General features: G+C 45.1%; 2 protein-coding genes and 1 long non-coding RNA gene across 5 annotated transcripts; 1 reads left to right on the top strand and 2 right to left on the bottom strand.

Annotated features, from left to right (window-relative positions):
- Positions 1-140: 140 nt before the first annotated feature.
- LOC131137157 (uncharacterized) lies at positions 141-11,138 on the bottom strand. The gene is made up of 4 exons (XR_013630115.1): positions 10,910-11,138; positions 10,190-10,293; positions 627-771; positions 141-341 (listed from the first exon to the last, which is right to left on the bottom strand). It is a non-coding gene; the product is annotated as an uncharacterized LOC131137157 (long non-coding RNA).
- On the top strand, positions 617-10,866 carry nacad (NAC alpha domain containing). Of its 2 annotated transcripts, XM_058084747.2 has the most exons (9): positions 617-762; positions 3,061-3,344; positions 3,423-8,037; positions 8,101-8,393; positions 9,645-9,713; positions 9,788-9,934; positions 10,003-10,137; positions 10,210-10,332; positions 10,599-10,866. In XM_058084747.2, the coding sequence occupies exons 1-9, from the start codon at positions 678-680 to the stop codon at positions 10,611-10,613; spliced, it is 5,766 nt and encodes a 1,921-aa protein (XP_057940730.2). In that variant the 5' UTR covers positions 617-677; the 3' UTR covers positions 10,614-10,866. The 2 variants fall into 2 exon arrangements, with proteins under 2 accessions (XP_057940730.2, XP_057940731.2); XM_058084748.2 differs by lacking the exon at positions 617-762 and having other exon boundaries at positions 3,208-3,355.
- Positions 11,139-11,578: 440 nt separating the features above from the next.
- glipr2l (GLI pathogenesis-related 2, like) lies at positions 11,579-17,071 on the bottom strand. 2 transcript variants are annotated; one of them, XM_058085504.2, is made up of 5 exons: positions 16,598-17,066; positions 16,162-16,270; positions 14,807-14,910; positions 13,571-13,648; positions 11,579-11,793 (listed from the first exon to the last, which is right to left on the bottom strand). In XM_058085504.2, the coding sequence occupies exons 1-5, from the start codon at positions 16,608-16,610 to the stop codon at positions 11,618-11,620; spliced, it is 480 nt and encodes a 159-aa protein (XP_057941487.1). In that variant the 5' UTR covers positions 16,611-17,066; the 3' UTR covers positions 11,579-11,617. The 2 variants fall into 2 exon arrangements, with proteins under 2 accessions (XP_057941487.1, XP_057941488.1); XM_058085505.2 differs by lacking the exon at positions 13,571-13,648 and having other exon boundaries at positions 16,598-17,071.
- Positions 17,072-17,384: the final 313 nt, after the last annotated feature.

The raw sequence follows: 17,384 nt of genomic DNA, 5'->3' as shown, positions 1-17,384 counted from the left end.
GTTGCATCCTCCTCTCCGTTTTCCATTACCACATATGCATTCTCCTCTTGTTCAAAGTAGAAACAGGAGGAGGCAGACCAGGTTGTGTGTGTTTGTGTGTGTGTGTGGGTCGGTTTCAAAACAGATGCTCTCCTGCCCTTGGGCCGGGCTCATTAGGGATGCAGCAAGAGCATTAGTATTAATTAGTTATATAAAAAAGGTATATGATTCATCAGTTTCCTTTTTCAAACATGATTTGACATTTCTGTTGTTTTTGCAGTACCTTTCTTCGCAGGTGAGGGGCAGCATTGAGTCGTAGAAATCTGCTGACATCATCTCCATAAGATCCAGTCAGAGCTTGACTGTGAGAAGAAGAGGAGAGGGAGGAAGAGTTGACTGCGGATTCATATACGTATGCGTATAAAAATAAGTGTATGGATATATATTGATAATGACACACACACACACACACAACAGTAGCATCACCGCCGCACCACAGCATCCTACTTTTCCACTCATCCACAAACACACCACAACACGTGCTGCAGGGAAGATGATGCCAGTGGTGGGTCGCCCCTCCCTCCCCCACTTCGCTCTCCGTCAACCCTCCCTCTATTCCCCTCTCTCTCGCTCTCTCTCTTGTTCACCTTGTCTGTTCTGGCTTTTATTGTTGCGTCAGAGCCAGCCAGAAGAGAAGCATGCCGGGGGAGAGCGCTCATAGATCTGTCCCCGCCAACAAGCATCCAGGGCAGGGAGAGGAGGAGCCGGGGCTCCCTGGACCAGGTAGGAGCTCTGTGGGTTGGGGAGAGGGGGCACAAAGGAGGTAATTATTAAGATTATGAATACAATTGAAGATGCTGATGTAGACCCTAAAAGATAGTTGTGATACAGCCGGATGTCATCCTCGTGCTAAAACCGCATGCCCCCTCCCTCTTGCCCCCCCCTCCCTGAAGCATCACCGCTGCCCTTAAGCCTGTGACTTGCAAAAAATTGGGCTTGCGAAGCATGTGCGTGGCTGTCATCTAGTACGCATCGCTTCTTTAACTACCCCCCCCCCTTTTCTTCAACCCCCATCCCACCCTTCCACTGCCCTCGGCCCGCCGCCCCACAGTGCCTCCATGTCCTCATACGCAGGCGGCATTATCCCCATCTCCCATGCAGTGTTGTCAGCTGTCAGATGAGCGTAATGTGGCTCCGCCCTTCGCCCCCCCCCCCACTCCCCTCACCCCAGCAGCCTTAGCTGGATCATGACACAGCAATAGCATGGCCCGGCACACACGCTGATACAACCATGCATGGGTTAAAAAATGTCGATATTCTGTCACTACAGCCTCCATTATGTGTGTGACTATAATTACAGTACAATAACTGACTTATTTTTCTTAATTGGTTGCGATTACTACAAAAAAAGACAACAGTAAATATATGTAACTGATTTCCACTAAACAAGCAACACTAACAATTGTTTACCCCCTCAGAATCGCAATGGTAGCGTCTCATCTGCTAGTAGGGTTGGGTATCCTTTTCATATTATCCTATAGTGAGATGCACAAACTTGAGTCAATAGTAACATGGGTTGGGGGGGCCGGGGGTTTCGCTACGTATCCCCGTATCCTAGGAAACGAGACGGCGCTCTAAATTTGGGTCCACGAGATGACGGTTTTAACAACAATTCGAACAAACTCTGCATTATTTATATTTCCATTTTCACTCATTTCTACAGGAGTACATTACATTGCTACTAACAAGGCTACCCTTGTTGCAATGTGTGTGTGTGTGTATGCTAGCAGCCCCGCCTCCCCCCACAGAGACAAAAGTATAGATTCACAGAATGAGTCCTCTTCCTGCCTGTTTGGAGGTGAGAGACTAGGAAAACAGACATATTTATGGCGAGATATGGAAACTGGCAAAATGATCCAATTAGTTTTCTTATATCATGTGACATAAGACATTTTTTTCAGAACACCAGTGACACCCCTAATAAAAAGACCAATATTGCATAATTTATGAAATAAAAGTTAACAAGTGAAAGTACAACGGATCTTGAACCCTCAACCTCTACTTTGTTGATCTTATTGTTTCATTCACCCAACCCCCCCCCAGCTTAAAGTGCACTGACCGCCGTGTCGGGGCAAGGAAGAGAGAGTAAGGCAGCACAAATCTATTATTTATCTATTTCAGAGACTGCAGTGGATATGCGGTAGAGTATGCTACAGCTAAGCTACAATATGCTACATCATTGTAGTGATGCAGGCTTGCTTCACAAACAATGGTGTCTTTGAACGTCCACATGTGTAGTGTGGGAACCATATGCACGCTCAGCAGCGTATCGCTCTTTGTTACGGGCGAGGAAGGCATGACTCAGCTCAAAACACAAACACACACACTTGGAGCCAATTGTCGGGGTTGGCAATCATGCGGAGACGCTATCGGACTTGGGAAGTAGGGTGACAAGTGACAGATTGACAATTGGGAATAGCGACTCCGGGGTGTTTCTGTCGTAGGCTGGCACGGAGCTGTGAGCCTTTTGTGTGTCAAAAAATGGCCAATCGGCATGCGGATTGAGGTCATGGCGACACTGGCCTAGTTCGAATGAAGGGACTGTTCTTTCGATAAGTTACAAAGGGATGGATTGAATGTTGGTGATTTTATGAATTCATAACTATTCATAAATAAATTACCTCTTTTATTATGTTACTTTGGACATGTTTGGATGATGGTAGCATCAAAGTACGAGAAGAGAGGATCGAGTTAAAAACATGTCGTGGTAGCCTATGCCTAAGTTAGCCTAAGCTAAAGAAATCAGGTTTGTCGACGTGCTTTGTTTGGTAAGAGTTTGGGATTGTCAGGGGTCCGCGCGGTGGACGAACTCCGGTGGTTAGCATGTCAGGAGATCGCGAAGACCTGATTTCGAAATTTCGCTTGGGCATCTATGTGTGGGGTTTGCATGTTTTCTCCGGTGGTACTCCGGTTTCCTCACACATTCCCAAAACAAGCATATTGGTTTGTCAGGAATCGAATGTTTGTTCAAATGTCATCCCATTGACGTGTTTTTTTTTTTTGGTGGGGTGTGGGTTCCAGGCAAAAGCAGATGTCAGTCCACAGACTCCACGCCCAGTGACAGTGGCTCCTCCCCTTGTGACACAAGCTCAAGCCCTTCTCCCAGTACTCCTCAGAAGCTGCTCCCATCGTACACGTCCCCATTCGGACCAAGGCTATTTCACACGACACCTAATTCCTCTGCTACTCCAAGACCTCAACCTGAAGGGTCGGACCATCGGCACAACCCGCTGAGGCTGTCCGGGAAGTTAGGCGGCCATGGACCTTGTGGCCGCCTTGTCCCTGTTAAGATGGAGAGAATTAAAGTTGGTGTTATGTGTGTATGGTACATTTTTGATCCCTTCAGTGGATGCACGGCGCTAATACGTGTGTATTGTTCCCAGGTACTGACTGGTTCTGAGGTGGAGAGCGACTACCCGGAGGAACAGACCATTGACACAAGGGTGGTGATGGGCCAAGAGACGCTCCTAAAACCGTCAGAGATCCTGAAAGGGATTCGCTATCCCAGGCAGTGCGTCCAGAATATCTCGTCATCAAGCTTTTCAGAGCCTCAGACAAAAGTAAAGAAACTGGAAACCAACAAGGAAGAACACAAAACCCCAAACGTGGACAAACAAGATGAGCAAACAGAACCGGTAAATCCTACGACCCCATCAATTCCCGCTATTAACCGTCCCGCAGCACCCACTTCCTCTTCCTGTGTTGACGATAACGTCACAGAGAAGGAAGAGGGTCGACGTCTCTCGAATGTTGAAGTGCCTTCCCTGTCCGACCACGAGCAGGCCTGCCCGGTGGCTCTGTCCTTCTCCGAGCCAGTTTACTCTGTGGACCCACTCAGAGTGGGTATGCCGTCGTTCCTCGACCCCGACTTGTATTATACCGCCCCCTCCACCCCGATTAAGGTGATGTCACGCTCCTCGCACCTTAAACATCATTCATATCCAGGCTCTCCCGCTTGCTCCCCGTCGCCTGGCTTACCCTCAGACAGCGACGACCTCTGCTCCCCTATGACCTCCCCCTCTGGGTCGTATATGACAGCAGAAGGAGGAAGCTGGGCCTCCTCTTATGCCTCCTCCACCTCCCCCTCCACGTCTCCCAACCTGTTGACCACGGAAGACGCACAGGAGGCTCGGGCTTGCTTTGTGGGCTCCTTGTCCGAGATCGGAGACGAAGGTCCACAGCGGGATGAGGAGAGTGACTTAGCTGTTCAACATTCCGAGAGCGTAATGAATCAACGGCCGGGAATAACAGGAACAGCGATACCAGAAGAGGAAGAGACTCAAAAGGAAGACGAGCCCACGATTTGCAGAGAAAGTCATCGTCCTTGCTGGGTGACTGAGCATACGCCTCCCCCGAGGAGGAGCAGCAGCAGCCACACCAGTGACTCCCAAGATGACGGCGGGGAGTCTGAGGGCTCCCTGTGTCCTCTAGAGGAGGCCAGGGCAGCAAATGAGGAACATTCAAGAATAAAACCCGCGGGCCTTAAACTGCAACTGGACCCGTGCGTATCAGACAAAGATTATGAAAAGACGGCTGATCGGCAAGAGAAAGAAAAATCCGTAGCCGTGACTCCCGATACGGACAACATGGCCTCATCCAACCCTAGTCCTGACTCGCCTGTGGTCCACGTGGATTCTTTGTATCCTGGGGCGTTTGGCAGACTCGGTCCCAGCTCTTTCATGCTCTCTCAGGCATCCTGTGCTGAGGATATTCCCGAGGAAGAAAGAATGATCCCGGTTTCTCTTATCCCATTTCCTCCTCACACAAGCCTCATTTTTAAAGCTGATTCCTTTGAAATAACGCTCTTTCCCACAGAGGATGAAAATGAAATAGTGACAGACAGAAATGAAGGCAAGAACTTTGATGCGTACGCAGCAGGAGAGGAGGAAGCAGACGTGGAAGATGACGACGAAGAGGATGACAATGACTATGATGATGATGACGACATCAATGGCAATGAAACCGCCGACGGTGGTGATGATAACGAAGACACCGACGACAGTCCGGAGTCAAGCGTGGAAGCCAAGGTGGAGGTGAAAGTGGTTGAAGAAGAAGAAGAAGAAGAAGAAGAGGAGGAGGAAGATGACGAAGATGGGCGGTACATCAGTAAGACTGCGGAGGGTGCTACAGATGAGGACAGCTCAGGGTCCTTGCTTCATACGCTCTCGGACACGTCCATAAACGAGGGACTGGACGACTTCTTCTGTTTCCAAGACGATACGGATGACTCATTGGATTCAGCCTCCTATAACGGCGAGGAAGACGAACGCCTCTACAGTACCGAGCGGCATGCGCAAGCGCTGGAGTCGTCACCTTTGGATTCGCTGGAATCCACAGAAAGGTCAGAATCAGAACAAGGATATGCCGTCGGAGTGGGTCAAACGGAATCACCGCCCACACCGCCGAGCGCAGATAAGTCAGCGGATAACCCTGAAACCGATTCTGCAAACGTCTCCGCCCAGGAGCCCGGATCCCGACAAACTCTAGCATGTGCCAATCTTGTGGACGGAACAAAACCTGTACAAATGGACGGCATCTTAAAACCACTTTCTTTGTGCCCTGGTAACAAAACCAGGGATGCGACCGAGACGAGAGGACATTGTAGTTCTCTTGAGGAACCCAAACACAACTCCCCTGTCCCCAATACTCAAGTCGACCCTTCCAGTTCGAGTAGTACAATACAGGGATCAGAACATGGGCATGATAGGGAGCAACGCAACAACGGTCCAGAAGAAGATCCCACATCTGAGCCAGAAAGAGATTCTTATAAATTGCTGATTAAGCATCGCCATTATCAGACAGGAAGTCATGGAGCTGCAGGAGTAAGTCGACTAATTTCATCCCAGTGCTCCTCTAATAGACTCGACAAGCCTGAGAGAGAAGACCAGGAGAAAAAGAAGAATGGGAATGCCTCTGTAGGAATAAGAAGCACGGAGTGTAGATCCGCAGACCTGGGTTTCTCAGATTTGGGTCCAGCCACCAATGATTTAAACAAAGGTGTGCTTCCTCTGTCTTATCCTAAAGACCCGGGTACGAACCCCAGTAATATCCCCATCTCTGCATCTCCGGAGGTAATTTTTGGACTTGCAGACAACCTGGTCTTGACTCCTGAACATTGCCCCGGTGACTCCAGTCAGGAGAACCTGAGTACAGATGAGAGGGTTCTTGGAGCAGCTGGATCCCCTCACTCTCCTCTGGCAATCTCACCCAAAAGAGAAAACTCAGAAACAGATACAAGGAGGGAAATTGGTCCCGTCACGGACATGACTGAATTACATTTAGGATCCGTGTCTGAATTTGGAGTATGGGGAGCAGGGGAGTCGCTTTCCTTGTCGCTGGGGAAAAAGTACGACTTAGAAGCAGAGAGTCTTCTTGTGTGTGACACACAAGGCCAAAGCACCCAGACTCCGGTGATCCCTAACAATGAAACCTACCAAAGATTTGCTCTTTCTTATGTTCGGGAGAGAGAAGATAACAACAAAGATGGAACGAGGCATCGGGAAGAAGATAAGGAACAAATAGGACAAGGGACTTCAGAGTCCAATTTGGTTTGTTGGAAGTCAACTGAGGAGATCTCACAGGTAGAGCGGAGAGTCCCTGAAGATGACACCAGCAACCGGGACAACGACGGGAATAACACACAGATGCAAGTAACGAGGACGGATTCAAACAATAATAACGATGCTACATTTGACTCAATGGAAGTAGAAATGTGTGAAGGACTGAATGCTCTATCGGAAGATGTGAGATCCCACTTTGACAGTGTGAAAGTCAGAGAATCCGTTTCGAATATCCCACTTGAGGAAGTGCCACGGCGTGTTTGTGTAGAACAAGAAGCAGCAGGCGGTTCCGGAACCCAAACATCTCCCACGAATGGCCGACGTAACACTAGCGTGGACGCATTTTCAGTCAATGACCATCTCAACAGAGCAACAAAGTCAAGATGTCAAACAGGTCCAGAGTGTCAGACGGTGAGCGCAGAGAGTAATATAGTACCTTCTTTACTACATGGAACCTTTGCTTTCTTCAGTCCGAGATCCATTCAAAGTGCAAAGACGTGTTTGCGGTCAGAATCAGACATGGCAGCGGAGCCTCAAAGAATAAGCGATTGCGGTACTGATAGACTTGTTGACGAATCAAATAATAAAGATGCCTTTAAAGACTCTAACTCAGGGATGGATGAAGAAATAAATACAAAGACAACAAAAGAGGCATGCCCAGAAGATAAAACCAAAATAGAAAGACACCCCTCTCCCTTGGATAGTTTTGCACAAGACACTGCTAAGAATGCAATTTGCACAGACAAAACAGGTTCTACTAAGAAAGGGCGAAGACGGAAACAACACAAAGTGTTGAAGGTGGGCATGCATTCGGATTCCAGTCCGGAAACTCCCGATGATGACAAGAAAATTCCTGTTTCCAAAGAAACTCCAGCAGTGGCGGTTGGGAACACTTCAAAAACCAACAAAGTATTCTCAACCGAAAATGAAGTCGACCAAAAGATCAGAAAAGATCAGAAACGCAACTCAAAGAAATGTATCCGAGAGAACCATCATGGCGTGGTAGAACAAACAGACCAAAAATTGCATCAGCTGGGCGACAGACAGGAAGTGCTTGATAACAGACCCCTGACTAACAACACAAGAGGAATCAGAGTGGACATTAACGACAACAACATTATCGACGATGATCACAGCCCGTCGTCGCAGGCTTTATCCTCCTCACTTTTCCACGGAGCTTCAACAGATCATGAACTCACCACGCCTGTGCAAGAATCCCAACCTCTGCTTTCGGTCCAGCACTCGCTATCTTCGCTAGCGACATCCCACACAACCTGTCCAACTAGTCAGCAAGCCTCATTCTGTCAATCATCTGGGATGCAGAGTAGTCCATCCGAGCCAACCCAGGAGTCATCTTCCATTCCTTCTTGCCGTAACCGATCCTTCTCACAGACTCCCAAACAAACCAAGCAAGGTTGTCCAAAGGACATAACCAAAGGTAAGAAATCAATAACCAATATTCCCATCTCGATGAATGATCAATAAATATGTGCTTTTTAAGACTTCACCCTAGCAGAGACGGGAACGGACAGCAGCGAAGAGGATTGTGGACTCCCCCGACATAGTCGAGGGTCTGTTCTCAAAGGGAAAACCGGAAACCGACCGGAGAAAACCAGTCCGTCTGATCAAAAGGAAACTCAGCCTTTCTCTTCTCATCAGCCAACCGACAAAGCGTCTGGCTGTTCAACCAACCACAGTCCAGGTTCCGTTGTGGCTTCCTGTAACGAGTCGGAGAGTGAAGGGTCAGTCCCTGAGCTCGAGGAAGCCGAGCCGGTGAGACCTCTTCAACCTGAGGTGGGTGTACGGAACTGTTCAAGTACTACCTTTGGGTCACATAAGGAGAGTCAAAACATTATGAACAGTACTCTAAACGATGCAGTTCTACAAAAATCCAGTCATGATCACAATAATATATATATATATATATACACTTTTTAATACAGATATTGTACTATATACTTCATGACTTCTAGTAAACCAATTGCACAAACATGCATTATTTTTAAGGCTGTCAATCGATTAAATTTTTTGATTGTGATTAATCACATTTTGTCCACAGTTAACTCACAATTAATCGCATTTAATCACAGATGGAAATAAGTTTTTATCTATAATAAGTAGGGGAAATCTCTTCATGGTAAAAGATTTGATGTGCAACTACAACGATAATTACAAAAAATCTAATTTTATGCAAAACATTAGCATATTAGCATAATATATAATATGCTAATAATATTAGCATAAATCAAGCATATTTTTGTATTACAATTTTTCTTCATGATTCGCATATTAGCTCTTAAACTTGCCCACAAATGTTCAGAAAATACAAAATGTGAGCGAGTGAGACCTCTCACACTAACATGTTTTTGTTTATTTGTGTCAGATCAAAATAAGATTTGTTTATTTACAATACTGGTTTTAAATGTTTGTGAAATGTACAAATTAAAATTCCTAAAACAGGGCAATAGTCATAAAACATTTCATCCAAATTTCATTTCTCTTAAAAAAACATTGAAATACATAGAAATCAATCATTATATTACTGTAAATATTATTATGTTACAATACTCTATTTCCACAGTTTTTGAATGTTTAATGCGATTTGCAATTTGTCAGTGCACGTTAATGTCACATGGAAAAATGTGTCGCCGTTAAAGGGAACTTCCGTTAATGAGTCATTAATACGTTAACTTTGACAACCCTAATTATTTCCTACATTAAGATGAGCTCTTGGGGTATATGCTACGGTACATTCATTTATTTTGAATAAATGAATTTTATTCAGATATTATTATGGGCTGTACCTGTCCTGTCCACACAGTGGACAAGTCGGACTTTTCAAAAACATCCACTCTAGTAGTTTTGCATCAACTATGCAAATTGGAACGCCAACCCAAAGCCTCAGATAGAATCCAGTCTTGTGGGACACACTGACTTTTGTTCTTTCCGAATACGACCTCCTACCTCATTAATATTTTTAGTTAATTAGGTTGAGGACTTTTTTTGTGTCATTTTTCCTAAAAATAGCCTGCGCCTGTCCTGCAGCTTCTCTCCTCTGCAGACGAAGGCCTGAACAGACCAAAACAGAGCCGCAGTGAGAAGAAGGCCCGTAAGGTGGGATTAAAAACACCAACCAATGCGTACTTGACTGTACTTTATGTAGCTGCTCTGTGTATGCGTATGCGTAGGCCATGTCTAAACTGGGTCTAAAGCCAGTCCACGGTGTGACGAGAATCACCATAAGGAAGTCCAAGAGTATCCTGTTTGTCATCAGCCGACCTGACGTATTTAAAAGCCCCGCGTCGGACATTTATATTGTATTTGGGGAAGCTAAGGTAAGTATTTTTGTTTCCTTTTGCTTGTTTCCTTTATTGCTAATTCCTCTTTACTATCTTCCACCCAGATCGAGGATCTTTCTCAACAGGCTCACAAAGCTGCTGCAGAGAAATTCAAGGTGCCTGTGACCTCGACTCCCTTGGCGCCTCCTGTCCCACCCAGCCTCCGCATCAAGGAGGAGAGTGAAGAAGAAGAAGAGGAGGTACACAGTAGAGCGCTCACTTCTTTCTTTAACATGCAACATTGTCTCTAACCGTTTAGTGTCCGTTTCCAGGTGGACGAAGGGGGTCTGGAGCAGAGGGATATCGAGCTGGTGATGGCTCAGGCTAACGTGTCTCGAGCCAAGGCCGTGCGTGCGCTGAAACACAACAAGAACGACATTGTGAACACCATCATGGTGAGCAGGGAGCGAACGGGAGGGCAGATGGCTGAATAATTAGTCACAGACAAGCAACGGGGTGGGTGGGGGGGGGGTTGAGTGGAAGGGAAAGAATGGAGGACAATGACAAGTGGAATTTCTCCCCAATAACACTCACATTGTACCTCTTCGGTTCTACTCAGCATCTTGTCATGACAGTTTCTCTCCACTAGATGGCAGTAGAACTTCATAATGAAGTGCTGGACTGGTCCCATTTTACATATTACTCTTCTACTTTCTTCCAGGAGCTGACTATGTGAATGGTGGGGATTATTCGAATCTCCTCCTCGACCCCTAAAGCCTGAAGACCACGCTGTATCGCTGCTACTGTATGTCGCATCTCCAAAACCTGCTAAATCTAAATAAAGTCTGTTAGGATGCCAAGCTGTGGATAATTGGAATCATTGCACAACAGTTAGCTTAAATGTCTGGACTAAACGTACCAACAATTTACGCTTTATCTCGCTAGCTTGCGTTTTGACACACCTTTACGACACAATTATACACGGTAATGTGAATAAAACAAAAAATATATATATTTAAGTCATACAAATACCTCAAGTTGATTCGAATTAAAGGGCGACGGATGCGGGCAGGAACAAGTTAACGGCTGTGACGAGTCACCAGTTATCGCAATGCATTGTGGGTCTTGTAGTACACAAGCATGTACATATACAGTGTTTCCGTTTAGAAACATTAATTGGGGTTCAAATAAAACTTTCCCGCACTTTGTTTCCGTCTTAGGGTTTAAATACAATATTACAATGTAGTAATACAATACTAATACGTAAACCGTTGGAGGATTATAAAAGTTTGACACTTGAAGGTACTAGCTAAACGTTAGCTTATTTTTTTAAATGGTTTTTTTTAACCACATAAAGAAGCCCTCTGGCGCCCCCTAGAGGAATGCATTATATTTCGGCTTCACCTTTTGTTTACTCAATGGATATTACACAAATCCACGTTTGCTGGAAACCAGCATGGGTTGAAACAGGCAAAGCAAACACTATGTTTGTTGTCAATTTTATTAACTAAATGGATGGATTACAACATTTTTGTACAGTTTTTCCTCTTTAAGTACTAGTAAACAAAACACAGAAGGTATGAGTCAATATGTAAAAAAAAAAAACATAGTGTTACGTGTTAGCAAACAGTAGTCATCATATTTCTCTAAGCAATGTACCGTTCATGTCCAAAATAGCAAAACACTCATAATTTCAGTCCAATGCAGGCCAGGAATGGACTCAAAAAAGGCTTTGCATCATTAAGATGGAGATCCAGGAGCTTTAGCTGGAAGGACGTTGTTGTCAAAGTGTCCCTGGTTGGTGATATTCCCAGCTGGAAAGTATCTGGCCACCACAAAGGAGGAGCCGTCCGATGCGGTGGCTTTACCGACACCCAGCTTTGTACTGCTCTTCCACACCATGGCTGTGAAATGACCTAAAAGCACAATTTGTTACAAAATAAATTAAATGAGTCAATAAATTACTCTTTGCAATAGCAACCTATTAGTAGTAGTTCACCATAAGGATCAGCAGAGGGCGCAATTGATGCATGTGTGCTGCTTTAATGGAGTCAGGTTCCCAGGCTGGCTAAATTAGCATATTTATACACACATGAATGGGTGTACAGTTATATACATATAACTGTATTCCACAAATTATTATATTATTATTGAATATTACAAGTATTTCTTTGAAAATGCAAAGCGCAGCTCTCCAGGAAGTAAAGACTTTCAGTTGAACCCTACAACAAAGCGATTCCCCTTTAAATATTTACACAATCCACCTTTAAACACCACTCTCGGTCAACGTTTTTTTCCGACATTAGTCAAGCACGAATCAGCATGACGAGCAGCCGGGAGTGAGGTTGACACTTTGCTTGACATTGAGCAGCCTAGAATGTATTTAGAAGAATTTAGAAGACGCCTGCATGAATATGATTGGTACGTCGGTTTATCCACGGTTGATCTCCGGAGACGGACAGGTCACATTGTGATGGAAGCGTGACATCGGCATGACAACAACAACCTCACGCATGTCTCGGTTAATGGGCGACAGAATACATTACGCAGGGTGAATACTGAGAAAGAACGGGGAAGGAAATGGGAGGAAGTAGAAGAACGGGAAGCACAGTGTTTATTTTTTGTGGAAGCATCTCGGATAACTGTTGCTATTTAGCGCTATATAAATAAACTGATTGATTTAGGTGAAGCAAAATGCTATAAACACACTCAACTCATCCTAGCATGCTCTGCTAAACTAAGCTAACCGACTTCCATGCATGCTCCGCTGACGTGTCGGATATGTTTTTACGTTATTACGCCAACTGCGGCAGTGTTTCAGGTTGGCGCTGTGGCATATTGTTTAGCTCAGGAAGGGGCGGAGTTAGCGTCTTTGAGGGATTCCACGATGATTCAGCAGTCGGCTGGGGAGATAGTATTTTTGTATTTGCACAAATGTCGATTTTCACAACAGTTTTTAATGGCCAATTCCGCTTTGCGTTAACACAGCCTCTCCTCCTCCGTATCGCCACAGGGATCTCTGTTTGCTCGGCGTAGAGAAGGGGTGCTCAAAGTTAACAGGCTGGGTTAGCGTCTTTGAGGTATTCCACGATGATTCAACGGTTTGCTGGGGAGATAGTATTTTTGTATTTGTATTTGTACAAATGTCGATTTTCACAAGTTTTTAATGGCCAATTCCGCTTTGCGTTAACACAGCCTCTCCTCCTCCGTATCGCCACGGGGATCTCCGTTTGCTCGGTGTAGCCAAGAGGTGCTTAAAGTTAGCTGGGTTAGCGTCTTTGAGGGATTCCACGATGATTCAACGGTCGGCTGGCGAGGTAGTATTTTTGTATTTGCACAAGTGTCGATTTTCACAACAGTTTTTAATGGCCTCTCCTCCTTCGTATCTCCGCGGGGATCTCTGTTTGCTCAACGTATCCAAGGGGTGCTCAAAGCTAACAGCTGAGTGTAAACAACGGAGCAAAAAGTGCGGATAAAGCACTATTAAACACTAAAAACTCTCAAAGAAAAGTGATAATTTACAATTACACAGATGGTACTTTTGAATTCTGCAGAAGTTTCTACAGTTGCCAAAACGTAATGGTTTCTCCCACAGGAAATTTGCCACCCCTCCACATGATGAAGATAAACGAGCGGTCATCTATACCCGGCGTTCCTCCAATATGAAAAGAGTGATTAAAAGGAGGGCCTCACCAGTGCCAGACGAGAATCCAGGAGAGCTGAAGTTGTACTGTTTGACTTCATCGTACCAGCGGTCGGCCACATCCTTCCCTGCGTAGACAGCAACCTCAATTTAGAGCGCCATCACCATCAGTCTTCCGTCATCCGCCATAATCACAATGACAGCATTGTCACTGAATCTTTTTTGATCAGCGCAAATCCCCGCGGGGTACGTTTTTATTTACAATGCTGCACTTTTGGTCACCCCCGTGCGGCACCATAGGAGATGCTTTATGACTCAGAGTGTCGCATATTTCGGTAGTGAATCACGCTGTCTGAGCTCTAAAATGGAAGAGAATAAAAAGACGGTAGCTTCTCGATAAGAAGGGTGTCATTAGCGACCCGCTTGATACCTCCTCATACGAGACAGTGGTGTCCACGGGGGAAGGTTTACAGTGCAAATACTGACAGGAAATGACACGACCGGTGCTCCTCATCAATTGGGAGAATGAGAATGAATTTAGCCCGGGTAGACCGGAGTTCGACTCCCCGCTTGGGCATCTCTGTGTGGACTTGCAAAAGCGAGGCTTGTGATGTAATGGTGTTAGTTAGCAAAACACTACAGAGTCAACCCCCTGCTAGCGTCATAGACCGGGGGGATAGAGCTAACGGACAATGACATCCGGTTACGGTTTCCATGCTAACGGGGACTTTTTGTGATGCTAACACAGTTGGACTCATGCTAGTCTATGCTAGGCAATTTTGAGTAAATTCGACATAAACCAAAAAATACGCTAACAGAGATTCCACTGTATTTATGTACATTTGATTGTAATACAACGGACAAGTGGTTAGCAAGCAGGTCTCACAGCTAGGAGACCCAAGTTCAATTCCACCCTCGGCCATCTCTATGTGGAGTTTGCATGTTCTCCCCGTGCATGCGTGGGTTTTCTCCAGGTACTAAACATGCTAGGTTAATTGCCGACTCCAAATTGTCCATAGATATGAATGTGAGTGTGAATGGTTGTTTGTCTATATGTGCCCTGTGATTGGCTGGCCACCAGTCCAGGGTGTACCCTCGCCCGAAGACAGCTGGGATAGGCTCCAGCAACCCCCGCGACCCTCGTGAAGATAAGCAGTAGAAAATGAATGAATGAATGAAATACATCAATATGGCCACCATGACACGTTGGGCTTTGGTAAATAAACTGACCAACTAATTAAGAAAACCATTTTCACAGTTTGGTTTTCAGTACATTGACTACATACCTGATTGGTCATAGGAGGCCCATGCCAGATTCTCTCCACAGGTCCCCTTGCTGGACTCCTCACTGTGTTTTAGAATGCGCGTGCTAGCCAAACTCTCAGCATAGCTTTAGCGGGACAAAGAAATACAATATCAAAAGGGATGTCCCGAGTTGTAAATGTCACCTTTGGATGGTAAACATGCAATTTGGAATGACTGTAAAAGGCTAATAATAAGGGATATCGTCCTTTAGTACCTTTGGATTAGTTAGTGTAACACTTAGGAGGTGTGAAGCCCAATATCTTCCTTTAGTACCTATGGATTAGTTACTGTAACAATTAGGAGGTACGAAGCCCAATATCTTCCTTTAGTACCTGTGGATTAGTTACTGTAACACTTGGGAGGTACGAAGCCAAATATCTTCCTTTAGTACCTGTGGATTAGTTACTGTAACAGTTAGGAGGTACAAAGCCAAATATCTTCCTTTAGTACCTGTGGATTAGTTACTGTAACAGTTAGGAGGTACAAAGCCAAATATCTTCCTTTAGTACCTGTGGATTAGTTACTGTAACAGTTAGGAGGTACAAAGCCAAATATCTTCCTTAAGTACCTGTGGATTAGTTACTGTAACAGTTAGGAGGTACAAAGCCAAATATCTTCCTTAAGTACCTGTGGATTAGTTACTGTAACACTTGGGAGGTACGAAGCCAAATATCTTCCTTAAGTACCTGTGGATTAGTTACTGTAACACTTGGGAGGTACGAAGCCAAATATCTTCCTTTAGTACCTGTGGATTAGTTAGTGTAACAGTTAGGAGGTACGAAGCCAAATATCTTCCTTAAGTACCTGTGGATTAGTTACTGTAACAGTTAGGAGGTACAAAGCCAAATATCTTCCTTAAGTACCTGTGGATTAGTTACTGTAACAGTTGGGAGGTACGAAGCCCAATATCTTCCTTTAGTACCTGTGGATTAGTTAGTGTAACACTTTGGAGGTACAAAGCCAAATATCTTCCTTTAGTACCTGTGGATTAGTTACTGTAACAGTTGGGAGGTACAAAGCCAAATATCTTCCTTTAGTACCTGTGGATTAGTTACTGTAACAGTTGGGAGGTACGAAGCCCAAAATCTTCCTTTAGTACCTGTGGATTAGTTAGTGTAACAGTTAGGAGGTACAAAGCCCAAACTGTGATTAAAATGCTGCTGCTCAACGTCACCTAGTAGCATTCTTATGTTGAATCTTCAAAATAAGCGCAGCACATTTTCACACAAAGAATCATTTTGTGGGTATTGGCCACAGCGGTTTGAATCCCTTTGACATTTTCCCTATATCGCCGGTGTGTATACAACATTGCACGTGTGTGTGTATGTGAGCGCACCGGGTGGCCTCTCTGTTCAGTTTGCCGCTCAGCTTGAGTGGTGGAGCCTGGTGCTTCTTCCTGTGCTCGTTATGGCGCCGCAGCACCTCCTCTGCAAATTGCTTTGAGGCTGAGAGACAAGACAGACGGGAGGCAATGTCAGACATCAGCCTGGCGAAAAGAGAGACAGGACTATTGAACACGGGCTTCAATAAATGTTATTGCGGAATCCATACAAGAGCTTTGAGTGTGGTCGTTTGGAGAACCAGACAGAGGATTCTGTGTTGCCCAAGTGTGGTGCCATCACTCACTGCTCTTTTCTCCTCCGCTCCGACACAATAGGCACATTCAAAAAGCCACAACCCCCCCCTGCTAAACTAGTAATTTGATTTACAGCTTGCACATACTTTGAAGTGGCTCTCTCGGACGTTAATAAAGTATCCATCTTTCCACTTACCTGACTTCCCCATAGTGCAAACACAGGAAGTTGTCAGTCGGTCCGATAGCGAGCTTTCTGCTGCGCTTCTGCCTTGCAGCTGTTTTCCGATGCTAATACCCCAAACCAGCTGCTCAATGCCTCATGTTTTTCGAGCCTGGCCAGCTTCTCAATTGGGTCTCATTCCTTCTTAAATTCTACACTGGTGCAAAATGGCCCCTTTTGGCGGTTTTAGCTGGGTGGAACATTCCGCTACATGTCACGCATAGCTCCGCATGCCAAAGTTTGTCAAGTTGTACACATCTTCCTTGAGCGTGGCTTTATTGGCCGAGACGAGAACACACCCTTTGTGTGGCCTTCCTTTGATTGGGGAGCCCGGCGGTTTGTGACATCATCTTTGAGAGACATATGCCCATATAAGGCTGGAAGAGTTTTTTTTTTTTTTTTTTGTGGTTACTCTCATACTTCCCAGAGAAGAGGCCTCTATTGGTTTGTATGCATTTTTTCTTCATTAATCACTGAAACGTTTGCATTCAGTTTCATAAATATGTTGTGAAATTAATTAAACTGATAAAAAAAAAAGAAAAATTATGCAAAAGATGGGTTTTATAGAGGTCTTTTGAGGCAACACCCAAAAGGTTGCAATGGTGTTCCCCAATATGAAAACAAAATAATATATATTTAATTTTGTCCTAAAAAAATATTTCTCCAAAAACAGGCCCTAGTTTCAGTGTGTGGAGTTTGCATGTTCTTCCCATGCGTGCGTGACTTTTCTCTGGGTACTACGGTTTCCTCCCACATTCCAAAA

Source organism: Doryrhamphus excisus, linkage group LG17 (genome assembly GCF_037039965.1).
Source record: "Doryrhamphus excisus strain RoL-2023G ecotype Guam linkage group LG17, RoL_Dexc_Guam_v1.1, whole genome shotgun sequence".
NCBI classification, from domain to species: domain Eukaryota; kingdom Metazoa; phylum Chordata; class Actinopteri; order Syngnathiformes; family Syngnathidae; genus Doryrhamphus; species Doryrhamphus excisus.
The sequence above is the reverse complement of the archived record's forward strand: the minus strand, read 5'-3'. Positions and strand labels throughout refer to the sequence as shown.

Bases quoted from the DNA above. Each gene is read 5' to 3' on its own strand.
- nacad (XM_058084747.2), top strand. From the start codon at position 678: ATGCCGGGGGAGAGCGCTCATAGATCTGTCCCCGCCAACAAGCATCCA. The intron at 763-3,060 runs GTAGGAGCTCTG...TGTGGGTTCCAG, and splicing joins GCCGGGGCTCCCTGGACCAG to GCAAAAGCAGATGTCAGTCC. The intron at 8,394-9,644 runs GTGGGTGTACGG...CCTGTCCTGCAG, and splicing joins TGAGACCTCTTCAACCTGAG to CTTCTCTCCTCTGCAGACGA.
- glipr2l (XM_058085504.2), bottom strand. The intron at 13,649-14,806 runs GTATGTAGTCAA...CTGTCTACGCAG, and splicing joins GGCCTCCTATGACCAATCAG to GGAAGGATGTGGCCGACCGC. The intron at 11,794-13,570 runs GTGAGGCCCTCC...TTGTGCTTTTAG, and splicing joins TGGATTCTCGTCTGGCACTG to GTCATTTCACAGCCATGGTG.